Below are 27,690 nucleotides of genomic sequence, written 5' to 3' on the forward strand. Positions count from 1 at the left end.
GATACATGAATAGCCATGGCGGGATTTGATTGGACAAGGTTTTCTCTAAGAGTGTTTGAACACCCCCTTTTTCCCTAGTCAGGCGTCCATTGGCTAGATTCCACGTCGCTCCCTGTAGAACCAGCAAAGATTGGCTCAGCCCTCCACCATTGTTTCCTCCTGGAAAACATCGATTGGGTGGCCACCGCGGTTGCTGGCCCGCCTTTTCTCAAGAGGGCTTATCTGCGGGCTAGGAAGCGCCTCTTCAGTTAATTCCCCGCCTTTGCTCTTTTCCTTCCCTCGCTCTCTTTTTCCCGGCATTCTTTTGGCCGAGTGGGTGGCGCTTAGGCGAGCCGTGAGGGAGCGAGCGAGGCCTGTGGAGAGTGCTGGCTGCGCGCGCCGCTCCCCTTGTCTCCTCTCTCAGGCGCTCCCCGTGCCAGCCGCGGCGGCGCGTGCGAAGCATTCGCCCCCCCCTCTCCCTCCCGCCTTCTCCCGCGGCGGAGCGTTCCGTCGAGGCCTGCGGCGTCCCGCTCCTTCCTCCTCCTGCCCTTCTCACGCCTTGTTTTTGCTTGGTGGGAAGCGGACATGTCGGCCTCGGCAACGGCTCCGGCGACCGCTCCAACCGAGACGGCGGCTGGTGGGGACAAGCAACGTTCCCCAGCCAGTGCTAGCGCCACCGCCACGAGTGGATCCGCCGCGACGGACGGCATCGACCTCCTGGAGAAGTGCGGCGTGTGCCGGGAGCGCCTCCGCTCCGAACGAGACCCGCGCCTTTTGCCTTGTCTCCACACCGTCTGCAAGGAGTGTCTCAAGACCGAGCCCGCCGTCGGAGGGGGCAACAACAAGGATGGCCAAGGTGAGGCGCCGAGGGAAGGAGCCGTGTGAATCGGGGCTGGGGTTGGGCGGGAGGAGGCCTAGTGGGGAGGCTGGCGAGGAAAATCTTTGGGAATTGTTCGAGCCGAAAGAATGCCTCTCCCACGCTGCCTCTTAACACCACGTGTATCGTGTGAACGCGACGCGTGTTCGGGGGGGGGAGAAAGCTGCAAAAGGGGAACTGGCTCCCCCCTTTTAGTTGTTCGTGCAAACGGATTGGCAACAGTTAAAAGGAGGAGGGCGGGGATGGTGCGTGGAATAAAAGGCGGGGACGGCGGCTGTAAAAAGCGCTGGGGAGGGAGGCTAGGATGTCGCCCAGATCAGCGCGCGGGGGCGGGGGGGTCTTTGGGAGGGGAAGATCCGGGTCGTGCAGCAATGGGAGGGGGGCGAGGGGCCTGTATGGCGCCCGAGGTGCAGCCAGGGGGGCGGGGCCGCGTGCATTCCGACGAGGGGGGCATCGGCGGGCTGAGGAGGGGGGAGCCACGCGTCTCGCGAGAATTGCAGCTCCTGTTCTGCCTGAAAAAGTGGGGGGGGGGGGGGTGAGCAGGAAGGCGATCGGAAAAAGGCGGGGATGCCTCTATTTATCTATTGCCTTCTTTTCCCGCTCTGTAGTCCCCTCCCCCCAATTCTTTGCAAGCTGGTGGCGCTCAGCCGCGTCTCCAGTTTCTAGCTCTTTTTGTGCAGTTTTGTGCAGTGGAGCACTGGAGGTATTCTTGGGCTTAGTGGCTGGCTTATCAGGTTTTGCGCTCGATCTCGCCCCCTTTTCCAGATTTTTTAGCCCGGATGAATGAAAGGCGTGTTGCCAGTAGTGGAGAAATTGCAGCTGGTGATTCCCAGGAAACTTCTTCCAGGGTGTCTGCGGGGGGCGGGGGCAGTGTCGTTGGGCCAGACGACTAAGTTTGTTGTTGCACTCCGAATTCTGCCTCTCTGTAGAGTTACCCTCAAACTCCGTATTGCCGTGTGGGCCCATAATCTAGTGGTAGTTCTCTGAATTTTAGGTTGCTCAAGCAAGCAAGTCAGATCTTAAGTTAGAGAAGCAAAAAATGTGTGTTTTCTCTTAGCTTTTGCCTGGATCTCCAGTTCCTACTTGAGTTCCATGTGCCTCAACTTTTAAATGAGTTTGTAAACGTGCTTATAACAAATCTTATGCCTCCCATCCCTCCATTTTCCAAGGCTGGTTATGAGTCTCTGACTACCATTGGGAACTTGCAATCAAATATCGATGCTTCCCTCAGATGTTGTGGCTGCCAAAACTACCTGCAGCAGTAATTTAGGCACCCAGGTGCATGTAGTTCTGTAGTAGAAAGCTTTTTGTGGGCCATAGTCTTTGAAGAAACGTTTTTTCTCCTACCTGTATGTAAATTCCCCATTTTTATCCCCAGGCAGTATCTAACCCTAAAGTTAACTTTAGACTTGAACAAGCTGCCTGCCTTCCATAGTCTTGGTGTAGAAAAGTTTGTGATTTGAGAGCACTTCAATCAAGGGAAATGCAAAGTTTCCAGCAGTGACAAGTCCATTTGTGCTGGATCAGTTCCAGATTAAGTATATATAGTGAGATGTTTGAGGAGATATTTGCATGATCCTGTCTTTGTTCATGATCGAAGTTTCGACTTATTTATGCGTGTGAAATGAGAGGGTCAAGCTAACTATACCAAAATATTACAAAATTGCAAGCAAATTTCAACTTTTGATGGTGTTTTTACACATTTGGTGACAGTGGATACGTTACACCAGTTGTTGCATAACATCTATCTTTAGAATAACAATTGAGCAGAACACTAAAGATGTGCGGGTGAAGTTACCATTAGAGTCCATCCATGGTTCAATGTATAAACGTTAAAGTAACCACATATCATTTAAGAAAGCAACACATAGTTTTTAATTTTATTATTTGCTTACTATATTCCTGGATGTGTTTTTTTTTTTGTATTGTATCACGTTGACCTCTGAGGAAGGCCTTTAGGGGCTGAAACACATATGGTCTATTTGTTATTGGATAGTCCATCCATTGTATGAGATATTACAAATCTGTATGTACTTATTGGTCACTGGGTATATGAAATCATTGTATATGATTTCACATCATTGTATATGAAATATTATAACCTGGTATGTATTTGTTACGGAGTCTGATATTCAGACTTTAAAAAAAATTATAAGTGTATTATAAGTGTACACTTACAATAAAAGTGTGTAATTTTGTAATATTTTGGTATAGTTAGCATGACCATTACACTCACTTGGGTTGAATTCCCACTGCCCCTTTTTTCTTCATTTCTGGTTGGACTTATTTATGCCCTGAGATAGTGTTACAAGCCAGTTCCTATGTTACTGTTTATATAGTACATTATATGAAAGGAACATTCCAAATAGCACAAAACTAGCAAAATTTTCTTATATTTTGTTCCTGTTATCCTTTGGCACAATCAAGTTAACACACGCAGTCCTTCAGAACACATTTTAAACCAATACTTCACATTCCCAGAAACCAGCACCGAAGTTTAATTGATCGTTCATTCACTGAAGATGCCAGCCTCATTGTAGGATTAATATTTCTAGGTACCACTTGTATACATCAAGGAAGCTAGACACTTTTTCTTCCTAGCCAACTGTGAACCTAATCACAAATAGAACCATCAAGCTTCTGGTTTTGCTTACTGCTTATACAAGTGAAAACTTGCTGACTCGAGGTTGATCTTTTTTTCTGTCTAGAGCAGAATTTTCCCAGGCAGCAAGTGTAGCTCTGGTTTAGGAGTACCCTCCTAACACTGATGTCCTGGAATTATGTAGGAAGACCTTTGGGAGGCATGTCTTGTGAGAACTATTGCAGTGGTATAGAGCAGAACTTTTCTTCTTCCTTTCCTCAGCTTGCCAGCTTTTTTATCCTGTGCTTTTTCACAAACTACATTTTGCAGACTCTTAAAAGCATGAGGCTTTTTGTAAAGGGGAAGGCACAGTCTGATGTTTGGCTGCTTCAGGTGGCCACTCTGTTATGCAGGGCTGTGTGTACATTTAAGACCTGCTATATAGGCACTGAATCACCTTTTTGTGGAAGGTTCATCGTTATGTTCCTGCAGCTCATCTGGAAAAATGTTACTGTTTAGTGCATAGCAGGCAGAATAACATTTTAGGCTGAGTTCATATTTCAATAAGGATTGTTGAGGGGTGACTAGGTTACCATTTGTGGTCTAGTATAAAGCTTTTTTGTGCTCTGTCTTCACTACAAATCAAAGGGTGAAGAGAGTACTTTAATAGCGTTCTTGGGAGCCAGCAGTTCTTGGGAGCCAGCAGTTCAAGGAAAGTTTTTAAGGCTCCATATCATCAAGTTAAATGGGCTGATGTTAAAACCTTGTGCAGGCTTACTCCATCCAGCCTGTTGATTTCAGTGGAATAGACTGGAGTATTTCTGCTTAGAATTGTACCGTTCATGCTTCTGAGTCAAGCTAAAATCTGTATAGCCCAAATACAAAAGCCAGTATTTTATTATTACTATATCCAAAATGATATGAAACAGTCAGACTCCCCTATCAGGCTGGATTTTTTTAAAAAAAGGCATCTATCTTGTTTTCTTAAAATCAGCTCCCCCTCCCCTGTTCATGTAAGTATTCAACCTGATGAAGTCAAAAGGGGCATACCGTTTTGTGTTCATTTTGGTAAGTCTTAAGATAACCGGAAGTAGCTTTTGTTTTGGGATTTTGCTTTGAAGCTGTCTGCAATACCATAAACATAGGAACTTCAAGGTGGGAGTTCATTATCCCAGGGAGTAATTTAAAGGATCTTTGGCGTCATTCTTTGATAGCTAGTGATTTTCTGCTGTGAATCAAGAGTAAAGGCATGGTAAAACATTTTCATAAATAATGATTGTTCAGTCTCCTCCTCTGCAAAATGTAGAAGAAACATGTCTTTCAGATAAGGAATGTACCTTTTTTCTTATACAGTAGTAGAAACATCAGAATGTTGCAAAGTTTGAGTGATAAGTGAGTTTTTGGAACTTTCATAATGCATTCTTAAAGGAATCTCTGATTCTCACGGTGAATATGGATTTTTCATAGTCTGCCATTTTCAAATTGTTTTTGCTCCCATTTAATGTAGCTACTTCAGCCACGTGTGCACCTACATTTTTCTCCTGGCATTCAGTATTTGGTTCAGGGAAAACATGACTTCTGGAAAGGTGAAGGATGCTGCGTTTGGAGAGGGTGCGGTACCCAGCTTTGGGAAGAATGGAAATGACTCCTGGAACTCCCTGGTCAATTAGGCTGCTGCTTCCTGTCTAGCCAAATGAGAGTTAGTGGTCAAACAAGTGTAAGCACTGCAGTGTTGGGTACTGCTTCCTGTGCTGAAGAGGGAAAGTGTTACTGCAATATTGACTGCAGTAATATTGCATGGAAACGGGAGCCTATGGAACTACTAGCAGCTATAGGCTTCATCCTTGATAGCCAGTCCAACTGCAAAAAAAGATTGTCTTTATCATGATTTTGTCCTGAGGATAGATTCAGGCATTAACAATATCACTTTAGCTTGTTTAAAAAGGAAACCAAACTGTCAATGGATACATTGTCATGGTGCCCTTTGGAAAACAGGAAATACATTATTGTCCTAAACTAACTTATCTTTTAAGATATACCTTCTTGCCATATAAGAATTCTTATTCTAATGAAGTGCCTGACCATTACTGAGACAAACCAGGCTTAGTTCCTGAGCTTTATGCTTAGGAATGTAGTAGGAGTTGCTTATCAGCAATCTTATTCTTTCTCCCAAATGTCCAGTGTCTCAAGGGCATGTTGGTGTGCCTTCAACTCTGGGAAAGATTTAGTTCCTCCCCCCTCCCCCCATCGTGAGATAAGGATTTCCTTTGTACCTAATGGTTGCAAATTCTTTGTTTTGTAAAGCAAATGAGAACAAGATGGGAGACATATAAAATTGTGAGTGGGGGGGGGGATCTGTCATGCCTCACTGCATTTATCCTCTCCTTATGAACAGAAGACTTTCTGCCCAATCTTCCAGAATGTTCAGAAAGTTTTAGCAAATGGAAACTGACAAAGAGGTGAAACTGGGGCTTCATTTCATCACGCTCTAAAAGTAAATACCAGATCGGTTAATTTGAAGGTGGGAGGCAAGTTGGAGAGTGCAACTTTGCGTGCCAGTGTGGAGTAGTGGCTAGAGCGCTAGACTAGTATCTGGACAATCTAGGTTCAATTCCCAGCTCTGCCATGGAAGCCTACTGGGTTATTGAAAGGGGATTTATTTTAGAGTAATCTGCATGCCAATTCAAATCCCTCTTAGGCCAATAACCTCACACTGAATTAAGACACCAAATCAGTGACCAATAAAGAAAAATAAGATTTATTGATTATCTAAAACGCGGACACATTACCTCTTTTAGGCTCATATGTGTAAAGACCAGTCACATCAGGAGATCCTTAGTGCTAGTTGTTTACAGAATAATTGCTAATTGTCTACGTAATAAGAGATGGAAAGAAGTCAATATAAACATATTTCCCAGAATACATGGCTTCTGACAAGCTTGAGTGACGAATTATACAAATACCTGAAAAACTGGAGCCATATTTCTGTTATGATCCTGGGAAGAAGCTCATTCAAGGTTAAATCTTAATCATAACAACCAAAACAGGAAAATGTGTATACTTTGCTTAGTGACCTTCTCGCCTACCCAAGACCTAACTGACTTGCAGAATATCTCAAGAAGGAAAAATTGTGACACTAGAGTAAGGCTATCTTGCGTGTCTATGTGCTTTTAGCTTGGAACGTATGCTCATAACAAGAATTTTGAAAAGAGATCTAAGTTAAAAAAAAAACTGCTGTCAGCCCAACCTACCTCATAGGGTTTGTTGTGAGGAAAAAATGGAGATGGGGAGAATTATGTAAGCTGCTCTGGGTCCCCACTGGGGAGAAAGGTAGGGTATAAACAAAATCAAAATAAATTAAAAAACTTGCACAATTGACCAGAATACTGTCTTAGCTTTTGTAATCCATAATTGCCAAATTTATTTTACTGGACTAGTAAGGGAAAGGATTTTTTGGCAGTGGCGGCTTAAAGTTATGCAGATTTGAGAGTCTCCACATTGCTATGGGTGCTTGCTGGGTGATTTCTGACCAGTTAGTCTTTCAACCTAAATTACTTAGGGTAGGTGAGTGTGAAGATAAAATGAAGGAGAGGGGATCTCCATAGGAGAGAAAGTTGGGGTTATAAGTACCTGTCCTCACTGCTAGAAATAGGGATGCCAGACCCCTGCTGGGGGCGGGGATTCCCCCGCTCCCCACACCCCGCTCCCCACACCTTGCTTACCTGGCCAGCCGGGGGGGGGAGCACACCTGTGTGTGCTTCCCTGTAGCGCTGCATGCTCCTGCTGCCCGGATTGGACCCGTTTTGGCTTGGATCGGGGCAGCTGCAGAGCGCAGGAGAACTCCTGCCCTCCGCAGGGGCCCCAAACGCACTCCTTTTGGGCTTGTTTTGAGTCGCTGCGGAGCGTGGTTGCTCCTGTGTTCCGCAGCGGCCCAGAACGCACCCAGTTTTGCATGGATCGGGCCCATTTTGGGCCACTGTGGGCCCAATCCAGGCAAAAATGGTGCATTTCCCGATCCATGCCAAAACAGGCCTGAAATGAGCCCGATCTGGGCGGAAACGGGTGCATTTTGGCCTCCTGCGGAGTGTGGGTATGTGCCCATGGGCTTTGCGATGATGTCACTTCCTGGAAGTGACATATCACACTTGTGGGGGTGCGCGCACTCCCACACCAAAACAGATAAGTGCCAGGCCCCAATCCCCTGCTGGGAGGCTGAGGGGGCCTGGCAACCCTAGCTGGAAACCTGTCCTGGATGTTCTTGCAAGCCTTTTGAATTGTGATAATAGTGACCAGATATGGATTGACTTCAACTGAGACTTATTGTGTAGCTTTTGGTAGTGATTTTCCAAGTGTGTTCATCCAACGATAGATGTTCTGATCACCAACCTTGAGTCTACTAAGTATATTTAGAGTAAGAAAGGCATGCAGTGCTTCCTCATCAAAGCACAGTCTAAAAGCAGATAGGAAGAGCCAAGCCAAAGCAACCTCTGTTATCTCACTAGGAGAATGATGTCATGCCTGGCCCAGGGCCATTGTTTGGAAGTACTCTTCTTTGGCAGCGATTCTCAGAATAAAAGGAAATGCAGTAAAGCAACCATTCTTTTCAGAATAGTAAAAAACACTTGACAGGTCTCACGTTATAAATGGCAAAGTCTTGCTGTCTTTCCTATTTTGAAGACTCTGGGTGGATTGTAACATAAACTCAAGACAAGACTGGCAGTGATAAAATTTGGATGTCCCTTTGTCTTGTATAATTGCTTACAGCTTTTCTAAATGCCCAGCATTACCTGGCGCTTCCTGTTGCCAGTAGCACGGGGATACTTCGACATCTCCCAGTATAGGCCAGCTGTGTTCTTTAGACAGCCTTCTCTGAGTGGTGCCGTCTTTTAAGATTGCCATCTGGCAAGAATCAGGATTTGGGCTTCCCTTGTAGTAGGTCCAGTTCTTTGGTATCACTTAACACATAAGGTGTGGAAGGTTGACTTTGTGAATTAAAGAAGGCTTATTTCTGAGAGATCATTTGGACCTGTCTGTATACTGTGTTTTTTTTCTTGCGTGTTTTTCTCATCTCCTCTGTATTATGCTAGTTTTAGTATACATGTTTTTGAAGTGAGTACATATCTTGTATGTTTCATATCTTGTTGATGGATTGTTAGTGTTTATGCGTTTGCAGCGTTGCTCTGTTAGCCACCTTGAGAGTTAGGAGCTAAAGAGTTAAGCTGGGAAACACATTTTTTTAAAAATTAAATACATAACTGCTGCTTTTGGAAGACTCTTGAGAGCAATAAGTAGCATAGTATGCTGGCTCATGTCTAATCCAGGAGGGATGGTGCACCAAGTGCACATAGCAGCATGGTCATCTATCTTTCTGTACACATTTCAGAAATATGCCCTCTCCTGTTTTTTTAGATTTTGCAGATTTTGTTACTGCAGTTTGTAAATGAGTACTGCCTCAGTTAAAATGTTGTTGCAGTGTAGACATGCATCAAGTCTCCTTTTCAGTCTCCCCTGCACATCTGTTGTTGTTAATCCTTTCAATCTGTTCTGTGATCCCAGGTACCTGTGAAAAGCTTCCTGATTCTGTTTTTTGTATCCTGCCCTTTCTTGAAGGAGGTCAGGGTAACTAACTTTGTTTTGGGCTGTTTAATCTAGAATAATACCCTTGAACATGGAGCCCACATTTAACTGGTGGTAGATGAGTCCTATCAAAGCTGTCTTATATGAAATCTGTGCCCCTAAAAGTTGTGTGCAAGCTAATTCCGGCCTTGACAAATGTTCTTTGGCTTTATGAACCACCCCAAATATTTGAGAGCCAGACTTACTTCTCAGCTTTCAGGGTTTTCCATTTTAATGACCATATTTTCTAATCATTGCTATCACAAATCTAACCCTAAATTCTTCACAGGTCCCTGACATTTTTTTCAAATCTGTAGTAAGTGTATAAAAAGTGTAGTGTATAAATATGGGGGAACCCTGGTTGTCCTCGCAACAAAAAGCTGACATCTATGCCTCATTGAAATAATCACCAAGAGACACTTTCAATAAATTTCTAGATGTCATGACTCCCTGGCGCCTGGGATTTGTTGAACCATTGACATGTGCTGCTCACTCCCTTCACTGTGAGGGAGATTTTCCCTCCAAAACTTGACAAGGTTGTTTGCTGAGGCTGGGAAGTCTCTGGTAGTGTGTATCTGGATATAACTGAGAATTCCTTTTGTCCCACACTTAAAACATATATATATATATATATATATATATATATATATCTAGTTTATATCCCAGTTTAAATTAATTAGGGAAAAATCAGACACCCACGTTGTCTTTAAAATGAAATGGCACTAGAGGTTAAGTAAAATTCAAAAAGATATAACCACAGGTTTATTCAACAGGTAGGGTTGGTATGTCGATAGGCAGGGAAAGGAAAGCTGAGGTAAATTTTGTTGAGCGGAATGGTTCACAAGCTTTAGGCATAATAATCTTAAAGCTTAGTTTCAAGTATTTACAGATCTTAGAAGTGAGAGGTTGGTAGTTTCAGGCTTAAGTTGTTTAAAGCAAAGTTCCTCCATTGATTTCATTTCACAGCTTAGATGTTCTGATTTCAACACTGCACTCTTTATCTTCTTCATTTGTGTAATTCACAGAGCCAAAAACCGCTTTCCAGACACTGAACAAAAATTATTCTTCTCCTAAAGACATAACCCTGTTCCTCTTGTCTAAAGGGGAGTCTCCTTTTACTATTCACTTTCTCTGGAAACCATGCGGTCCCAGTTCTATCTGAGTAAAATTAGTGCTGGCTTTTCATCACCTTTAAGCAGACCCAGTTAGGGCAAACTTTGTCCTCACACAGAGGTTTCTGAGTCTTACCCTTCTTGGTCAGATTCCAAATGTTGACTCTCCTGACTCTCCTGTTTAATAATGTTGATAAATTTAAAAACTTTCATGCTTACCGAGGATATAAGATCATGCTAGACTAAAACCAATTGTGAATTACATTGAAAAGAAAGGGATTAATTAAGGGAAATGGCATGGGTTCTTTCTGTGTAGGGGAATGGGGCTCTGTTTGCATGAAATACTGAGATGAAGGATCCCCATTGATTTCTGAAGACACTTGCTAGCTTTTAGTAGGGGTGGAAACAGTTAATAGAGGATAATGCCAGCCCATCTACACTATTGGGAAGGAGATTTAAAAAAATCACCAAAAATATGCCAGCCTACACATCTCTTGCCTGTCTAACTCATCTTTTTTTTTTACAGTAGTTGACTGTCCTGTGTGCAAGCACCAATGTTTTCTCAAGGACATTGTGGAGAATTACTTCCTGAGGGATGGCGGTACAGAGCCTCTGGGGGATGCTAGAGATGCCAACCAGGTATACCATCTTTCCGTCAAGAGCTTCCTGTACTGGAGCATGATTTTGCTCTTGGCTTTTGGATGTTGTCTCTTTGGATTATGTTGTCTGTGTTCTCCTTGGCCAACTAACTGCTAAACCTCTCTGAAACAGTGTTGCACCAGTTGTGAAGACAATGCTCCCGCTTCCAGCTACTGTGTGGAGTGTTCAGAGCCCCTGTGCGAGACATGCGTGGAAGCTCACCAGAGAGTGAAGTACACCAAGGACCACACTGTCCGGTCCACAGGTAGGTAGCTGCACAGGAAAGAGTCTGCATGGGCAATATATTTCCCTGTTCTTGGACACTGAAATGTGGTAGGATGTAAACTTCATCCAAGGGGGATTGCAAACAGCCATGCCTGTTTTGCTGGCCTGAGATGGGAGGGGGGAGCCAAAGCCTCTGCACCCCACTGGTTGAGGCTTGCATAAAAGTAAGATGTATAATAGTAGTTTGCAGCTCAAAAGCTTGCTAATCTGTTTTCATGGTTGAGGGCCCCACTTGGCTCCAAGCTTTTCTATGCTTATAAGCAGTGACTCGTTTCTAAGCAGTTAGCTACTGATATTTCCCTGAACTAACTGGGCACAAAGGCTCCTTTTCCAGGTTACTGGTATGTTGACTGGTGGAAGGCTAAAATGTCAGTTAAATCTGTTATCAGGCCTGAATGAATTTTGTATTGATTCACTCTTACACATTTGAGTAAGTCCTAAATATGACAAGACAAAGGATTAATGTAACATGCCAGGGAATGCTGGGGCACATTTTCATTAGCTTTAAAAAGATATGTTTGGCTAGGATTGATAACCTAGACACCTGCTAACCCAAGCTTTTAATGAAGGGGGTCTTTCAACACCATTTTAGTGTGCTTTTAGTTTAGAAACTTGCATCAAGCTGCTCAGTGGCCTCTATTTTTGTGCTTTGTTTTTAATGCTGAAATTTGTTTTAATTTGTAAGCCATCTCAGTCAGGTTCCCTGAAGGTGCAGCATAAAAAATACTAAATCTGTGTGCTAGAGCCATATCCCTCCCTTAGAAACTGATGTATTGTATCCTAAAATGGTTTTCCAGCTGCCTCTCTCAAGTCTTTTTAGAGTTCTCAGCCACTGAATAATGACACAGACTTGATTAGCAGAGGGAGGCTTTAACTCTCCATAGTAGAAAAGCATTATGGTGAACCTTGATGCTTATAGCCTACAAATAGGTTGGATTTTAATTTTTCTAGGCTCTTCCAAGTCTCAGGAGAGAGAGAAGACTGTCTACTGCTCCGTCCACAAACATGAGCCATTGGTGCTGTTCTGTGACACTTGTGACACCCTGACCTGCCGGGACTGCCAGCTGAATGCACACAAGGATCATCAGTAAGCAGTCCTGTTGACCAACATGTATAGTGGTTAAGTGCCAGACTAGGACTGGAAAGACCCATGTTCAAATTCCCACTCAGCCTTAAAGTTTAGTGGGACACCTTGGGTGGCTCACTCTTTCAGCCTACCCCACTGGGTGATGAGGATAAAATGGGAGGAGGAACCCTTTGTAGTAAGCTCCAGGGCGAAAGAATGAGATACAAAAGTTGTGGAATGGTACCACCTCCTGTTTCATGAGGTCAACACCAGAGTCCATCTTCTCTGTTTGTCCTCTTGTGTAATCATGTGCGTGCCCACTTGTAAGGTCTCTTGAAAGCATTGGGACTTGACCTTCAGATAAAAGATGAACAGGATGGCCGCACCCAATTTCAGTAGACACTCTGGGCTTGTTCTTCACTTTCCCCCCTCTTCCCTCTACAACCCAACCCTTTTGCTTTATGGAGGGAAAAAGAAGCTGCCCCTGTGTGTATTTATGGAAAGTAAAAGTTGGTGATGCCTGAGAGCAAGTGACACACCTTCGCCCTCTCTGCCCCCAAGTCCAAATTGGAACATTGATAATATGGAGCATGTGTGGAGGAGTAATCGCACGCTTTCTAGAGGGGTGCTGACGTATGTGGGACAGCTGTTAAAAGCACTGTTGTTAGGTACTTGAGGACATCCTCTCTTCCTGTAGGTACCAGTTCTTAGAGGATGCAGTCAAGAACCAGCGCAAGATGCTGGCCTCACTGGTCAAGCGCCTGGGTGATAAGCATGCCAATCTCCAGAAATCAACCAAGGAAGTGCGTACCTCGTAAGTAGCCCAGTCTTCGAAGGCCTTGGGTTGAAGAATAATGCTGAAAAGCACTATGGCTCTGGAAAGGGCTGTAGTAACACTGGATCTCTAGGGTTCTTGAATTAGTAGCAAGGGTTTTACGTTCCCTGATCCTGGTGGCCTGTCAGATAACGTTGCTTCCAAACGTAGTGTTTAGCTGTTAATGGCTGAACTAAAGTGACTGTACTGGGTCATCTCTCAACAGGATCCGTCAAGTGGCGGATGTGCAGAAGCGTGTACAGGTAGATGTGAAGATGGCTATCCTGCAGATCATGAAGGAGCTCAATAAGCGGGGCAAAGTCCTGGTCAATGATGCACAGGTGAGCCTAGTGGCGTGGGCTGTGGACTTGTGTGGGCTGGGGGTTTCTGAGAGAGGCAAAGGCAGGAGGAAAGAACGAACCTCCTTCATTAAGACATGAATTGAATCTTAGTTTGTATTTGTGCTGTTTTTGTACCACAGGGACATATCTTTCTGGGCTCTAGGGTTATCAGGAGGGGGCATATCTCTTTCCAGAGCTGTTGAAGATGCTTCCTTCAGCAGTGTTTTCTGGGTGTTGTTTAACTCCAATTGCAATTTATGGGCAGAGGTAAAAAATAAATCCGTAGGTTTCTGTGGCTCTCTTGTGCCCAGGTGCTTTTTTGTTTACAGAAAACAAGCTGTAAAAGGCTGTACTTTTAAACTGTTTACTGATGTGCAGGTCATGGTGTTCCAAGAGGAAAAAATTGTAGAGCCGCTTCTCACCGTGTTCTGCCAAAAGCAGAAGCTGAGATTGGAAAATCTTCTTAGATGACAGTTGCTTTGTTAAAAGCATAAACTCAAAAAACCTGATTGCCAGTGATGATGCTATTAAAATTTTAAAGATTTTACAAATGGAACAGGACCTTCCGCCCTGAAGTCATTGGCAATACCTGCAATTAACCCATGAGGTAATCAGACTCGAATGTTGGCGATTTAAGCAGCCAAAGGCAAATTTAGCACAAACATCATGGTTATATCTGATAATTTCTAACCAAATTGGTATGATAAACCCACTACATGTTCACTGGGTCTTAATCCACTTACTGCAAATATTGCAATATTTCGGTTTATTCCTTCTTCCTGGAATCTGTCAAAAGGACAACAGTTATGGAACTTACTACCCACTGGTAAACAGCTAAACACCTCTTCAAAATTTGAAATCAGTAGCTATGCCACACAGTTTGAAGTGATGTTAGACCTTGAAGTCAAGGAAAGAGCTGCCTTCAATATACAGACAAATGTGAAATGCTATGACAGTGTATCTAAATTTGTGGATTTATTTGGAGCCTAGGATATGTGCGCAGTAAGTTGTATACAGTAGGAGATTTGCTGGCTGCTGCAGTGCCGAAAAGCAAATGGGGGGAGGGTCTCTTTTTGGGAAAATTCTTTTTCTACTGTCTTAATTCTGTATTGGGGAGCTTAAAGTCATCAAAAAAGACCTGCTTATTGTATGCTGATACGGTTCTAACGGAGGGGGCAGGTATGAAGCCAGCAGTTGTGTTGGCTGACTTCAGACAGCCACTTACTGGCTATATGGTTAGTGTGATGGGGGAGGGTGCTGCCTTGGTGCTTGGCAGCATTTGGCTGAGCCCTAGCCGCTGTATGACATTGGGGGGATGTTGATGGGGCTCAGCACCTTTTGGTGCAATTCCGTGCAGAAAATAAAAAGCTGACATTCTAAGGGGTTAGATCTGTTCCCATGGTCTTGGTGTCTATATGGCAATACTGACTCTAGTAACAGGCACAAGCAAGATAACCAAGATTGAGTGGCATGTTATGAGACTAACTTAAGAACACATGGCAAAGGGGTCAGCTTGTGTCTGGTTTTTTTTGCATTTTTTTCTCTTTTCTCCAATGTTAGAAAGTCACTGAAGGACAGCAGGAGAAGCTAGAGAGACAGCACTGGACCATGACTAAGCTCCAACGCCACCAGGAGCACATCCTACGCTTTGCGAACTGGGCCTTGGAGAGTGACAACAACACTGCTCTGCTGCTCTCCAAAAAATTGGTAAAAATGGTTTTCCTCCTTCGCTGTTTCTCTGTGTGTGTGTGTGTGTGTGCATGTGTGCGCGTGCATGTGCGTGTGTGTGTGTATGGTCTTCCTAAGGTGTTGGCATTAGATTGGTTTTGTTTCTTGGGAAGTGGGGCCGCACCCACCTGAAGTGAATCTGTGAGAATCTGGCAAGAGTGCAATTTGGGCAGCCAGCTGGATCCTTCCAAAGATTGTTCCTATTAATTTCTGCAAAGGAGTGGAGTGGCCAGCTGCAGTTGCCCATAATGGCAGAAATGCCATTGTTTTTAAGTAATTCTCTTAAAACACTTCTCCTCTTGTTCTAGATTTACTTCCAGCTGCACAGGGCTCTGAAAATGATCGTGGATCCTGTGGAACCCCATGGAGACATGAAATTCCAGTGGGACTTAAATGCTTGGACCAAGAGCGCAGAGACATTTGGTGAGAGATGGTTAAGTGGAGTGATTCCTGCACGCTTGAGTAGGGGAATGTATGGAAGCTTTCAGGAGGGCCCTTTGCGGTTGTAAGAATGGGTGCAATGCTCTTTTTTTGCCATGCCACCTTAGCAGGCCGTATGCTAATTGGGCTCTAGTTCTGGTTTTATGCACATACCATAACCTGGTTGGATCCAGCCAGCTTTTTTCCAGACTCTTTCCTAGTTCTCTTCCTTATTACAGTCTGTATAGAGCTGGAAGCCCCCACTCCAGCCCCTGACTGCTAAAACCAGCCAGCTCAAGACTTCTAGGAGTACCTGAGGGGGCTTTAATCTGTATCATAAGAACTCACTAGGCCTCTATGTCCATGTTGAGTGTGTGCACAACTTTAGCAAGTAACTCAAAATACAATGGATAAATATAAAATAATTAGTTTATTAGAAAACAGTATCACAGCATATGCAAGAGCAGTAATCGCCCTTCTTCAACATTCTGGCAAGGTCCAAAACAAATAAAGCTTTACTGCTCAAACGAAAAACTGACTGATTAAAATACTACAAACTTTCTCTCTAGCATATGCTAAATCAATTCCAAATTAACAGCTCTCACCAAAGTGCCATCAAAATTTCATTCTTGCCAGTCCAGGCCAGAGTTTCCAACTGAGGCAAGTAGGAAAAGAAAACAGGTCTTTCTGCCTGCTTGCCAACAAAAGGTAGAAGCAGTCCTCTTCAGTCCCCAGGAATCAATCAGAATTCTAATCTTTAGTTAGAATTGCCAGCATGTAATGCTAAGTGGAGTGCTAATTACAATTAGCTTCAGCTTCTGGTGTCAGGCTTCTCAAAGCCAACTCCCAAGCAAGAGAGCTCACAGCTGTGTTTAATTAGCAGGCACAGAGGAAGAAAAAACCTTTCAAAAACCAAATGCAGGCGACAATCTGAAGTAAAAAAGGCTTGGCATTTTAAAAGAGTCGATAGAGAGCTGTTCCTTACAAGCCCTTGTCCCACATTGCTTGGTCAAAGGAGAACCCCCACCCCTTCTCTTTCTCACCAGCAGAAAAGGAGACTGGATCTAACCCCTAGTTTCCCATTGGATGGTGGTATGGGCGCTAAGTGATTGATAGTATTCACTTTAATCAAGGTTTTCATATTGTGTTTCAAATCTTGAAAGTGGTATATAAAAATGATTTGGATCTGTTGGCAATAACAATGTCTTGTGTACAGAGAAAGCAGAAGAAACAATACCTGCAGGGGGCAGCAAAATTTCTGTGCTGCCTTCAAGGACATCTCCATTTAGTAGAGTGAATTGTGAGGTTAAATATTTTTCTGCATCATGACAAATTCAACACTAAAAACTTTTGCAGTTAAGTGGCAACTGTTGGACCCCTGACAGTAGTGCACCAGTTAATGAATTTGTGTGTCCCTTTACGAACATAACACATGCGATTGTTTGCCTAGAATAATTAAAACAAGCGCAGCTAAAGCCCTGAGGATAGAAATGCTAATACATATTATTTCTCCTCCAACCCAGGTCAGATAATCTCGGAACGGAGCGGCTTGCCAGTGGTACTCAATGCCCAGACTCCCCAGCAGCGAGCCAATGCCACCTCTGGAGCTGCATCTGGAGTAGCAGCAGTCAGGCAGCCTGGTGTCCCACCTTCTCAGGTACAGGCTGCACGGGTTGGCAGTCTTTCCCAGTTGAGCCCATCATGATCGTCAGCCAGCTATTGGATGGCACAATAGCAGATTATGTTGGAGGTGCTCTTTGCACAAGGGGAGATACCTTTGCCTAACTCTCAGGGGCTCTAGCAAGTGGCTGGTAGATTGAGAGACTCAGCCCTTCTAGTTACAGGACTTTCCTCTTCTTTCCTCAAAAGGGTGTCCAACAAATGTCTCTGCAGACAAGCATGGTGAACAAGGGAGCCCTGCTTCAGCCCGTGCTGCCTTCTAACAGCCAACGGCAGGCTATCCCTGACTGCTACATCAACGATGCTGGTGCCTCTTCTGCAGGGCAGGTGAGCTTGTCTTCAGGATAAGGGAAGGCTTCCAAGATAGTGAAAATTGTGGGGACTGGAAATAGTAGATGGAAGAGGGCAGCAGTTTTCTCCACGAAGGAAGGGGATAGGTTGTTATTTCACGGCTGTCTAGTTCCTGGTTTCCACTCAGTTTTTTGCAGTAATATAAGAAAATCTTCCTAGTGTTTTTAAAGGGGGCAGGGAGAAGAGGGAAGTTCAGTGCTTTTCTCACCCTCTCTTCTAGCAGCAGCAGCACAACAGTCTCCTCTGATGCTGTCAACAAATACGGGTTTATTTACTCTGCTTACACTGCTGCATTTTTGTGTGTGTCGAGAAGGGGGTAGTACTCCCCCTCTTTTTTAAAGAGTGAAAGTTTCTTTTGCAAAGTACACAGGAACACATGATTTTATCTCCTATCGTGTTGCTCCAACAGTCCAGCTTGGGCCACCAATAGTACATTAAAGGGAATTGGGGGCCGGGGCGGGCGGGCTCTAAGGAATACCAGGGAGAGGAGTCTAACAGCTGGAAAATCCTTTCCAGATAAAGTCTCCTGATCCACAATATTAGAAGCTTCTTGGATCTTGAGCAGACAATTTTTCTCTGGCTCTACATTCTGTGCCTCCTAAAGCATGCTAGTCCTTATCAGACAAACTTTACTGTTTCCTTATTCTTGGGGATAGTTACAAAATATTTTCCGTGTACCTGGCAAGTCCTCTGAGTCTCCTACCTTGTCTTTGGATGGCCCAATCTTGTGTAGTCCTTTCCTTGCAAGGTCTTTTCCTTGATTTTGCTTTGTTCTTTTACAGCCAATGGACATAAGTGACGGCTTTGGTGTAGGTAAGTAACCGGGGGGGGGGGACCGGATCGGTGTGGGGGGGCTGTTTGTTATGGATATATCTTAATGGTTAAGAGGAGAGGGTGGGTTAATCAGGGACCTTTCAACACAGAGTGATTGGCAACTGTCAAAACTATAATGGGCTTACAGGTTTCCTTTGGGCTGATGAAAGTTGACAGAGGCCCAATTTGTGGGGCCAGTGTTCTGACCCTGTTTTGTTTCCCCCTCTTGCTGTATACAGAAGGATCATATTCTGGTGAGGCAAATGTATCTGGAACAAAAAGGTATGATTTTCTTCACTTTTCCTTGCTAGACTTCTGTATCTGCTTGAAGACCTTAAGTCAATTTTTAGAAGCCTTGCATCCTATAATTTTCCAGCCATCATTTTTTGAATACCACATGTGTGTATTTAGTGTTTAGTGAATGGAATCTCCCTAAGAATACGCACAAACAATCTTGAGCCTTTCAAGCGTACCTAGATGGCAGTGCGAAATCAGCACAAGAGAATGTCTGTCTTGGTCCTGTAGGGTGTGATGTTTGTGTGTCACTGTTCCATGCCCACTCTTCCGAGACCTCTCATGTTCCTGACATTCTTATGTTGCATGAACTTCTGAAGTATGGAATAAGCTGGATCATGCAAGTATTTAGGCGAAACATGTCCTTGCAGGGGAACAGAGCTTTAGAGAAACAAAAGCCAGCATTTGACCACGCTATGCTAACTTGGCACTAGATAGAAGATGGAGCCATTGAAGAAATAGTCCGAGTACTATCATAGAGATAAGGTGGGGCATTGTTTAAGGGCTCAGAATAAAATTCTTTCTGCAACAAACAGTGTGAAGTTGCGAGTCCCTGAAATGATGCCTGAATAGCTTTCTATTTTGCCGTTTAGAAAACAAAAACTGGAGCCAATAAGGCTCTTACGTTTGCAAGAGGTAATGGGTATAAAACAAACAAAAATCTGCTTTCTTGCTTCCATGTCTGACATGGAGAAGTGGAATTCCATGAGCATCAAACTACATTCTAGGGTGTTCTTTGCTTGCTACAAGTCATACTTAAAAAACACACACACGCCATTGCCCCGGAGATGTCTGAAATGCTTGTTTATGTACATACTGACTTTATCTTTAGTTAGCAGGGCTTTCCACATTTTAACTAGATTTCTGTTTTTCATGAAAACGGGGTTCTTGTCCAGCACCTAGATATTTTGACTATTGAATATGTTGAAATTACCGCACTGGGTGTGGTAATTTCTTTGTTTGGTAAGAGCCCACTTGGTTTGTTTTTCTTTGAGCATTGAGAATCTGGCCAGTATTCCCTTTGTTCACTGTGATGCATATTTGTTGGTGAAAGACAAACACCCAAACCTACTTATATTCCAAGAGCATAACAGGAGTCCTGTGACATCTTAAAAACTATCAAGATTTTATTCCTGTGTATTTATTTGTCATTTACAGTCCACTTTTTAAAAAATTGTGCTGGGTTTACATGAAATGAATTGCATTGAAAGAAGTGGGGTCGTTTTCTTAAAAAGCTATGCAAATGATTGTGTTGTATAGAAGGGAAGATAAGGTTTTCATACCATCCATTGGTATAGAGGAGAAGGATCCCACTGATTTCCACAGAAGATTTTTGCATTTACCTTATACTAAAGATGAACAGTCAGTGGCTGTTCAGGGTCTCTGGAAAAGTCTAGTGAAAAAGATACCTGTAAACAACGCATCTTAAATACTTAAGTATAAAACAGACATCACGCAAGTGTAAATTGTTCCATATTTTTGGGAAAAATGAAGGAGGGACGACTCCAAGGTATTAGTTGTGGCTGTGTTCTTCTAATCCTCTGTACTTGTCTGCCTCAGGCCCCGTGGCCAAGATGGAGAGTCAGGTGTCATGCGCAAAGTGCCCCGTGTAAGTTTGGAGCGACTGGATGTGGACTTGACATCGGACAGCCAGCCACCTGTCTTCAAAGTCTTTCCAGGCACTTCCACTGAAGATTATAATCTCATTGTCATTGAACGTGGGGCCCAGCAAGCAGCTGCTGCCGCTGCCGCAGCCGCCGCCCAACAAGCAGGCCTGCCAACAGCTGCCACTGCAGTGAAGGTAAGCCTTCTTGCCCTTTGGGGAATGAGGGTATATTTTCTGCCTGATCTCTTTGGTGTAGTGAAGATTGTAGTGTTTTATGTGCTGTACTCTTAATCCCTTAATAGGTCCTGGGGAAACTTGATTTGCAAAGTATGCAATGTTGTCTTGAAGTGGGCCAGACCAGTGGGGTCCATCAAACCTGAGCATGATCTTTTCCTTTCTACCCCATGGCCCTCTCACAGCTCTTGGTCTCTTGCATGAAATACCCACTGTGGGGGGGACGGATCCAGCCAACCTTCAAAGAGCATTCCTCCAACTCAGTGGCTGTTCCTCCAACAGAAGACCCATCTAAGGCTGAGGGTGGCTCCTTTGCTGGAAGACTCATCGAATTGCTCACCATGCAACATGGTGCAGCTTCGATCTACCCTCCTCCTTCCAAATGTGCAACTCTGTTCCAAGAGGGAATTCCTAGTGTAACAGGGATATGGCTGGCCAGCCTGGGAACCTGAGGCTATTGCTGTCTAGAGAGCAGTCTTATTCTTGAGCCCTTTCAGTTTCTGTGCTGTGGGGCTGGGTTGGCATCAGAAGGCAATGTCAGCCAGGCGCTTGATACCTCTGTTGTGAATTAACGGATACAGTGCCTTGAACTTGCAAGCCTGTACTTTTGGAGCTGATGCTCCAGGATGCTTCTTTGGACCAGGGGCGGGGGGAAGGGGGGGAATTGCCCTTCCCACTTCCAAAAGATCAGAGAATGGAAGTTTAAGTCTGATCCAGCCATGGGCTCTTTAGCTAGATCTGTTGGCTGTCATGAATTCTTACATTGGTACAAAAGTGAACAGTTCCTGTACTCCTGGAGGTCCAAGTCTGAACAGTTAATAGGTCCAAAGGAGGTAAGAGGGGTGTAGAGTAGATCATTCTGCAAGAAGGGTGTGGCTAATAAGTGGAATGGTGCCAAGTGCAACTGAAGGCATAAACATGAACTGGCAGAAACTTGAAGTGTTACCTCCAGATCTCTGAGCATTCTCTTTTTCCTTTCTAGCCCAGTTTTGCTACTTGATTTTTCATTGCCTCAGCAACTTAATGAGATGCCAGCAAGGCCCCAGGGATTGAAATTCCCCTTGAGGGCCACTAGAGGCGTTTTCTCATGGCAACCTTCTTGCCCTGACTTTTTTAAACCTGCGCTTGCTCACAGGAGGAGCAGATGGAGGCAGCCATTGACCACCCTGTAGCTGTTGAGGGTAAAGACACCAAGCCCATCATCCTACCCCAGGATGCTCTGTTAGCAGAAGGCTCTGCAGCCCCCCGGCTCATCTCCCCCAGCGGCAGCACCAGCTCTGCTATGGAAATGCAGTCTGTTCAGAGCCACGATGGCACAGCCAATGGGGAAGAAGCAGCTTGCTGCAGGGTCTGCCTGAAAGCTGGTGCTGTTGTCATGTGCGATGGATGCAAGAAGTGCTACCACCTGGACTGCCACCTTCCTGCGCTTCAGGAAATTCCCAGGTATGAGACACCCCCCCCTCCCAATTTTACTTCCCTCTACCTATTTCTTGGAGTTAAGAGAGGATGTGCAGATGTGGTGGTGTGGTCTCCATATACTGGTGAGGATGCAGTGGTGGTGGCTCAAACCACCTGAAGATTTGAGTGTTCTTTGGGAAATTCCTTTAACTCTTTTGCTGCTTTAGAGCACCATTTTAAACAAGTGTAGTGTACCAGACTACGATCCTGGGGACCCAGGTTCTAATTATTACCTGGCTCTACAGCTAGTGGGGCGGGTGTGGGCCAATTGCTCTTCCTCCGCTTCTCCTGTGTCATGAGGGTGTTATGGCAAAACAACCAGGTGACATGTGAATACAGCAGAAGGTAAATCCTGTTTCAGTGGAGGGAAATTCTTCTCTGGGTAATAGCTTCTACTTGCTCCATGGCAGGGCTTATACAAGTTAAGTTGATCCTCAAGAGGACTAGTAGTCAGTCCCAGTTGGCTATACATTTCTCTTCTGTCCGCCTGTTACTTGCTTGATATTCCTCCCCTCATCACAACTTTCCCCATTCTGGTTTGTTCACCATCCTCCTATTCCTGCTTTCTCCCCTCCCCTCCAAGCACCTCTTGATCACTTTCTCCTGCTTCACTGCACCAGTTTACTAGGCAACCCAATAATGCCAGCCTTAATTTGCATGGTTTAGGTTGGCTTTCTTTGTTGCTGTGTGTGCCCACCCTCTCATCACTTCTCTAGTTTGCCTGCACATGCCTCACTTTGCTAGTTTTTGGATTTTTCAAATCCTCCCTCCTGATTTGTTTAAACTGTTGAGATTTTTCTGTAGATGTGTATGTTGTTTTGATCCATAGTCAGGAATCAAATTCAGGGCAAAAAGTTGCTGATGAATGTTACTATTGAACATAGAACTATAGGGTTGGAAGGATCTCCAGGGTCATCTAGTCCAACCCCATGTTGCAGTAGTTCAGAGAGCAGAAAATTTCCCCTCGCCTCTTGATGACCTTTTGCAGTGGTTGGGAGGAAGATTACTTTTTTCCGCTGGATATCCTTCTAGATCCGTTCCCAAACTTTGGGCCGTTGCCCCCCTGGTTCCATAAACTTACCTGATACTTCCCATCAGATTTCAGTACCATGCATAGGCAGAAACCTGAAGCAAGGAAGGTGTTTCACTCTTTCCTGGTCAATTGTAAAATAAACAGTGTGCTCAAAGGGGGCCACCTCCAGTGTCCCGCTGCCACCCTTTTGCCTCTTAGTGCTCCCCTAGGTAATCCCACAGCAATGAGTCCTCAAACAGGCTCCAATCTTCTTTGCTTCGTAAGTCCAAAGGAAACATACCAGCAGCTAATCAGGTTAAAGAAATAAAACTGACCACTGGAATTTCACCGCTGTTTGAATACTGCTGGATAATATGCTTGCACAATAGTGCTAAAAGGCAGCACTAATTTGCAGATGCCACGCTTGCAAAAAAAGGGGGGGGAAGGGGAGGGGTAGAACATACGATCAAAGACCTGACTTTGTCACTTCTTTCCCCCTGCAGTCAGGAATGGAAGTGCTTGCTGTGTGAGGATCCTGTGGCAGCCAGTGAAGAAAGCGGAGCTACCTTGGCTACAATCTCCGTAGACGGCGAGCTGAATATTCTCAGAGATGCTGACCAGCAGGTCTGTTAGTTGGCCTAGGTGGGAGGTGCACAATGTGTTATGGTTGAAAGGGCAGATGGCATGGGCAGGGTTGATGCTGTATGCTGACAGATACAGTCACTCCATTTTCACCCCATCTTTCTTCCCAATAAGGGGGGAAGATAAGGGGACCCAAAGTGGCTCACATAATTTTCCTCCTCCATTTCTTGCAACAACTCTGTCAGTACTTCAGCAGGTGTGGATCTGAAAGCGGCAGTTGAAGTGGGATCCACTTCTAAAACAGAATGTACTTTTAGGACCTGCTTCCAAAAGAACTCCATGCTATTCTAGTTTTTAAATGCTTTAATATTTATAAATGTATATAGCGTTACTGAGCCATAGGTTGAACTTCAGCCATTTCATACAATACGCCGAGGCAAGCTCAGGTTTGACATTGAGTCTCTTGGAGCTGTCTCCTGCTTCTTGAAATAGAGAGCTGCAAACCACATTTGGGTCCCGGCCCCACAGCTAAGAACCACTGCCTGGTTTGGAAGTTTGTAATTGAAAACTCATCATCGCTGCCTCTCATTTACAAGTAGAGGTGGAGGTTAAACCCACTGGTTTTCAGCGGGCCGGGGGTCTCATCCTCTGCAGAGCAACAGTATTGTTTGATCCTTTGAGGAAGGGTCCTGTTGCTAGCATGGGTGTACAGAGAGCAAGAAGTAGGATGAGAAGAGTTCACTCAAGTGATGGTGATTTCTTTTTACCCCAGGTCTAGCTCACATCATTTCTTGCAGAAGCTGGTCCTTGCTTTCTGTCTTCCAGTATTCCACGTAGTCACACCAGTGAAGTCATAACCCTTGTCATAGCTCTAGCTCCTCCTATTCCTGGCACATGCTCTGTGATGTGACTGTCAGGGTGACCTTTGTGCTTGCTGCTTGGAGCTTCCATCCTGCTGCTGGGGGCTAGGGGGGCTGTTAGTTTTCAGTAGTTGAAGACCAGAGATCTAGATTTGCTTGCTTAGCCCCTTAATCGTGCTTTGCCTTTCCCAAGAACACAGTGAGTAGCAGGGGATATTGGCAGCTGAACCACACATCCTCATACTGAGCTTTCCAGGAAGCTACATTTTGGTTGAAGGAAAGCTCCTCAGAATGCAATTTCCTCTTTCACGGGGAAGGTCAGATCTCTCTAACTTCTTTCTTGTCTCCCCAACAGAGATGTGAACGAGTCCTCCTTGAGTTGCTGTGTTACGAGCCGTGCAGGCCTCTTCACCGACTCTCCAATGCCACGGTGAGCTGATTTAGGGAACTATTTTAGCATGTTAGGGCTAAAGAAATGTCACCTTCATCATTATGGTTTAATTTCTGGTTGGCACTATGCTCCCCCCCCCCCCTCCCTTCAAAGTGTCAAAGCAGGTTTGTGACAGAAGTGAGTTGTGATTCGGGGGTCTAGCATCCAGGGCTACATAAAAACCACAACATTCCATCCATTCCCAGCCTGCCATTGTAAAAATTGCTGCAAAAATTCTTGAGCACCTCTTTGAATTAAAAGTACCAAGCTGGCAATGCAAACTTTGTTGTCTGAGCCCGGGTTTTTTTTTTTTTTAAAGCACAAATGTAGCTAGCATTCTCTTGTGGCTGCTTGAGGAGAGGTTTGACATTTTCATTGTACACAGTTGTGTTGTATTCCTTTTCTCATACATCTTCCAGGAGGGGCAGAACACGATTGACTTGACCTTGATCAGAGCCAAGCTGCAGGGGAAGCTCTCGCCTCCCTACACCTCTCCTGACCAGTTCGCAGAAGATGTCTGGAAGATGTTTAGGCAGTTCAACAAGCTGACAGAGGTGAGGCTATGCTTTCCTTGAACAGAACGTATGATTATGTTAGTCCATCTTTTTCAGTGACACTCAAAGCTGATTACACAGTGGAAGTCAGTATGATAACATGGCTGGTTCATTCAGTAAACTACAGTAGGGTATGAGTTTCAGAAATCTGAAAACAAAAAGAAATCTGATACAGAACTGAAAAACAATGTGAAACCAAACACAAGTAATTTAACGTAACTAAACAACATGGAAATTACCCAGTAGGAGCATAAGTGCAGCAACACAATACAAAGTAGTATAATCTGCAGTCCCTATCCCTTTACCAAAGCATGTCTCTGAACCATTTTCTTAAAGCACAGCCTTTCCCTGTGTAAAACCCTCCTGAATGGGAGTTTTCTTGACCTTTCAGAAATGTCATTTCATAAGTCTGGGGGGCCGTAACACAGAATGCACATTTATGAGCAACTGTTGATTTCACCCATGCATAGAAGGCCCTGTTCAGATGAGCAACGCCACCAAGGCGCAGGGGGAGGGGGAGGGGGGGGAGGCGTTTGCATACATCTGAGAGATTGAGGCCATGAGGGGTTTTGTCTGCTGATGGAAGGTGTTGTATGACTACTAGCATGGCAAGTGAGATGAACCTGGGGGAGTTAGTGCCAGTTTGATAGGATGAATTATCTTGGGTGGTGTGGTCATGAGGCTAATGCACTTAGGTTTAAACAGTGATCCCTGAAGCGGCATCCATGGGCACCATGGTGGTGGTTGATGTATGTTCCAGTCCCCAGTTTTTGTTCACCAATCCCGCTTTGCCTCACTGAATTGGAAGGTGTTTCAGAAGACCCTGGGAGGCATCATCACCTTTTGGCTGCTGGAATCAGTGCCATTGACTTAGTCCCCCCCCCCCCCGCCCCCCATGATAGCGATTCTCTTGTTGGTCCATTATGGCTGGTGTCATAATTCTCAAAATGCCTTGTTCAAAAATTCCTAAAGTATGATAATGTCAGGTTTGTGTACCTGTAGGGCTGCAATAGCCTAAAGGCTGGACATTGAGAAGGCACCTGAATCTGTTGACAGGAAGAGCTCTCACCAGTTTCATAAGCTTCGCCCGGCTTCTCACAAGCAGAAGGGTTTTGAACATTATTGGTCTTAACCATGCTGCAAGGGAGTCTGTGTTGAGATGTCTGTCTCTTGGACACTGACCACTTTCCACACTGCTCTATTCCTCCCCACAGGACAAGGAGGACGTCCAGTCCATCATTGGGCTGCAGCGCTTTTTTGAGTCGAAGCTCAATGCTGTCTTTGGGGATCGCAAGTTTTCAGCTCTGGCAGACCCCATCAATGTGGACGAGCCACAGAGAGGAGAAAGCAGTGCTTCTGCCCATGGCTCCTCAGCCACTGATCTGGGTGAAATCACTTCTTCCAAGCCTGAAGGAAGTGGTGGGGATGAGGGAATGTAACAGACCCCGCCTCCTCTCACCTGGACCAGCATTCCACAGAGGAGGAAATGGATACCTGGTTGAAGTTTCCTTCGCCTGTCTGCCCCCTCTACTCTTTCTGGTCCCTCCTTAAGCAGCCCTCTGTTTCCCTTCTGCACATCTCTGCCTTTTTTGGAGAGTTATTGCTTAGGTAAATGATTATAAATGGTCTGACTTCTCTCCCTCCCCCCCCCACACTTCCCCCTTTCTCCCATTTTTTGCTTGATGAAATTTTATTCCCTTGTTCTGAAAAGTTGTTTTTTGTATTGATTTCTCCTCCCCGTGTCCTAGTAGGCCGCCTCATTTTTTCATACTGTTTATTAAAGAGGTGCCAGTTCCATAGGCAAAGGTAGTAGTAGTTTTAAAAATCCAGTTGTTTCTTCCGTGTAGCCGTTCTTTCTGGCTGTACGTATTTTCAAATGCTTTCTGGGCCTAGTAGTTTTTCCACACTATCTCCCGAGAGCTGTTCTCCTGGAATTGTGCTTTTTTTTTTTTGCTTATGTATATTTTAGAACTTGCTTCTTCCATGGTCGAGAAATAAAAGACTTGATTGCGACTTGGATTTCAGTTCTTGAAGCAGTGTTTTGATTCTGCCTTTAAACTTTTTCTGTGGAGGTATCAGGGTGGGTTTATAGTGCCATGTAGGCAAAATTTTCCTTGGTTTTCAATTGTGCCTTCTCCCTTGCCATCCTGGGCTGTTAAATTGGCCTGTTAAAACCACCCTAACCCAAGTCTGATTGTGTTTGGCACTGGATAGTTAACTTCAGGCCTCTAGTTCTAGTTCGCTTTTATAAAAACCTCATCCTTGCTCCAAGGAGCACAAGTGAACACTGTTTCCCTTCTCCACTTTATCCCCCCAAACCTTAGGTCAATCCTTAGGGCATTCAGTGAGCTTCATGAA

General features: G+C 44.7%; 1 protein-coding gene across 2 annotated transcripts; it reads left to right on the plus strand.

The window, feature by feature from the left end:
* Positions 1-271: 271 nt before the first annotated feature.
* Positions 272-27,345, plus strand: TRIM28 (tripartite motif containing 28). 2 transcript variants are annotated; one of them, XM_054993173.1, is made up of 18 exons: positions 272-835; positions 10,692-10,804; positions 10,937-11,069; positions 12,041-12,176; positions 12,853-12,969; positions 13,196-13,310; positions 14,871-15,017; positions 15,347-15,461; positions 16,982-17,115; positions 17,328-17,465; positions 18,272-18,302; positions 18,542-18,584; positions 20,157-20,397; positions 21,572-21,879; positions 23,410-23,530; positions 24,704-24,778; positions 25,198-25,332; positions 26,547-27,345. In XM_054993173.1, exons 1-18 carry the CDS (start codon positions 565-567, stop codon positions 26,769-26,771), a joined length of 2,598 nt encoding a protein of 865 aa, XP_054849148.1. In that variant the 5' UTR covers positions 272-564; the 3' UTR covers positions 26,772-27,345. The 2 variants fall into 2 exon arrangements, with proteins under 2 accessions (XP_054849148.1, XP_054849149.1); XM_054993174.1 differs by having other exon boundaries at positions 10,695-10,804.
* The last annotated feature ends 345 nt before the right edge of the window (positions 27,346-27,690 follow it).

This window comes from Eublepharis macularius, chromosome 12 (genome assembly GCF_028583425.1).
Source record: "Eublepharis macularius isolate TG4126 chromosome 12, MPM_Emac_v1.0, whole genome shotgun sequence".
NCBI lineage: Eukaryota > Metazoa > Chordata > Lepidosauria > Squamata > Eublepharidae > Eublepharis > Eublepharis macularius.

What these genes read in the sequence shown, in the direction of transcription:
- TRIM28 (XM_054993173.1), top strand. Translation starts at nt 565, where the DNA reads ATGTCGGCCTCGGCAACGGCTCCGGCGACCGCTCCAACCGAGACGGCG. An exon ending in ACCAAGGAAGTGCGTACCTC is followed by an intron (nt 12,970 to 13,195) that starts GTAAGTAGCCCA and finishes ATCTCTCAACAG; the next exon opens with GATCCGTCAAGTGGCGGATG. An exon ending in GCGCTTCAGGAAATTCCCAG is followed by an intron (nt 21,880 to 23,409) that starts GTATGAGACACC and finishes TTCCCCCTGCAG; the next exon opens with TCAGGAATGGAAGTGCTTGC.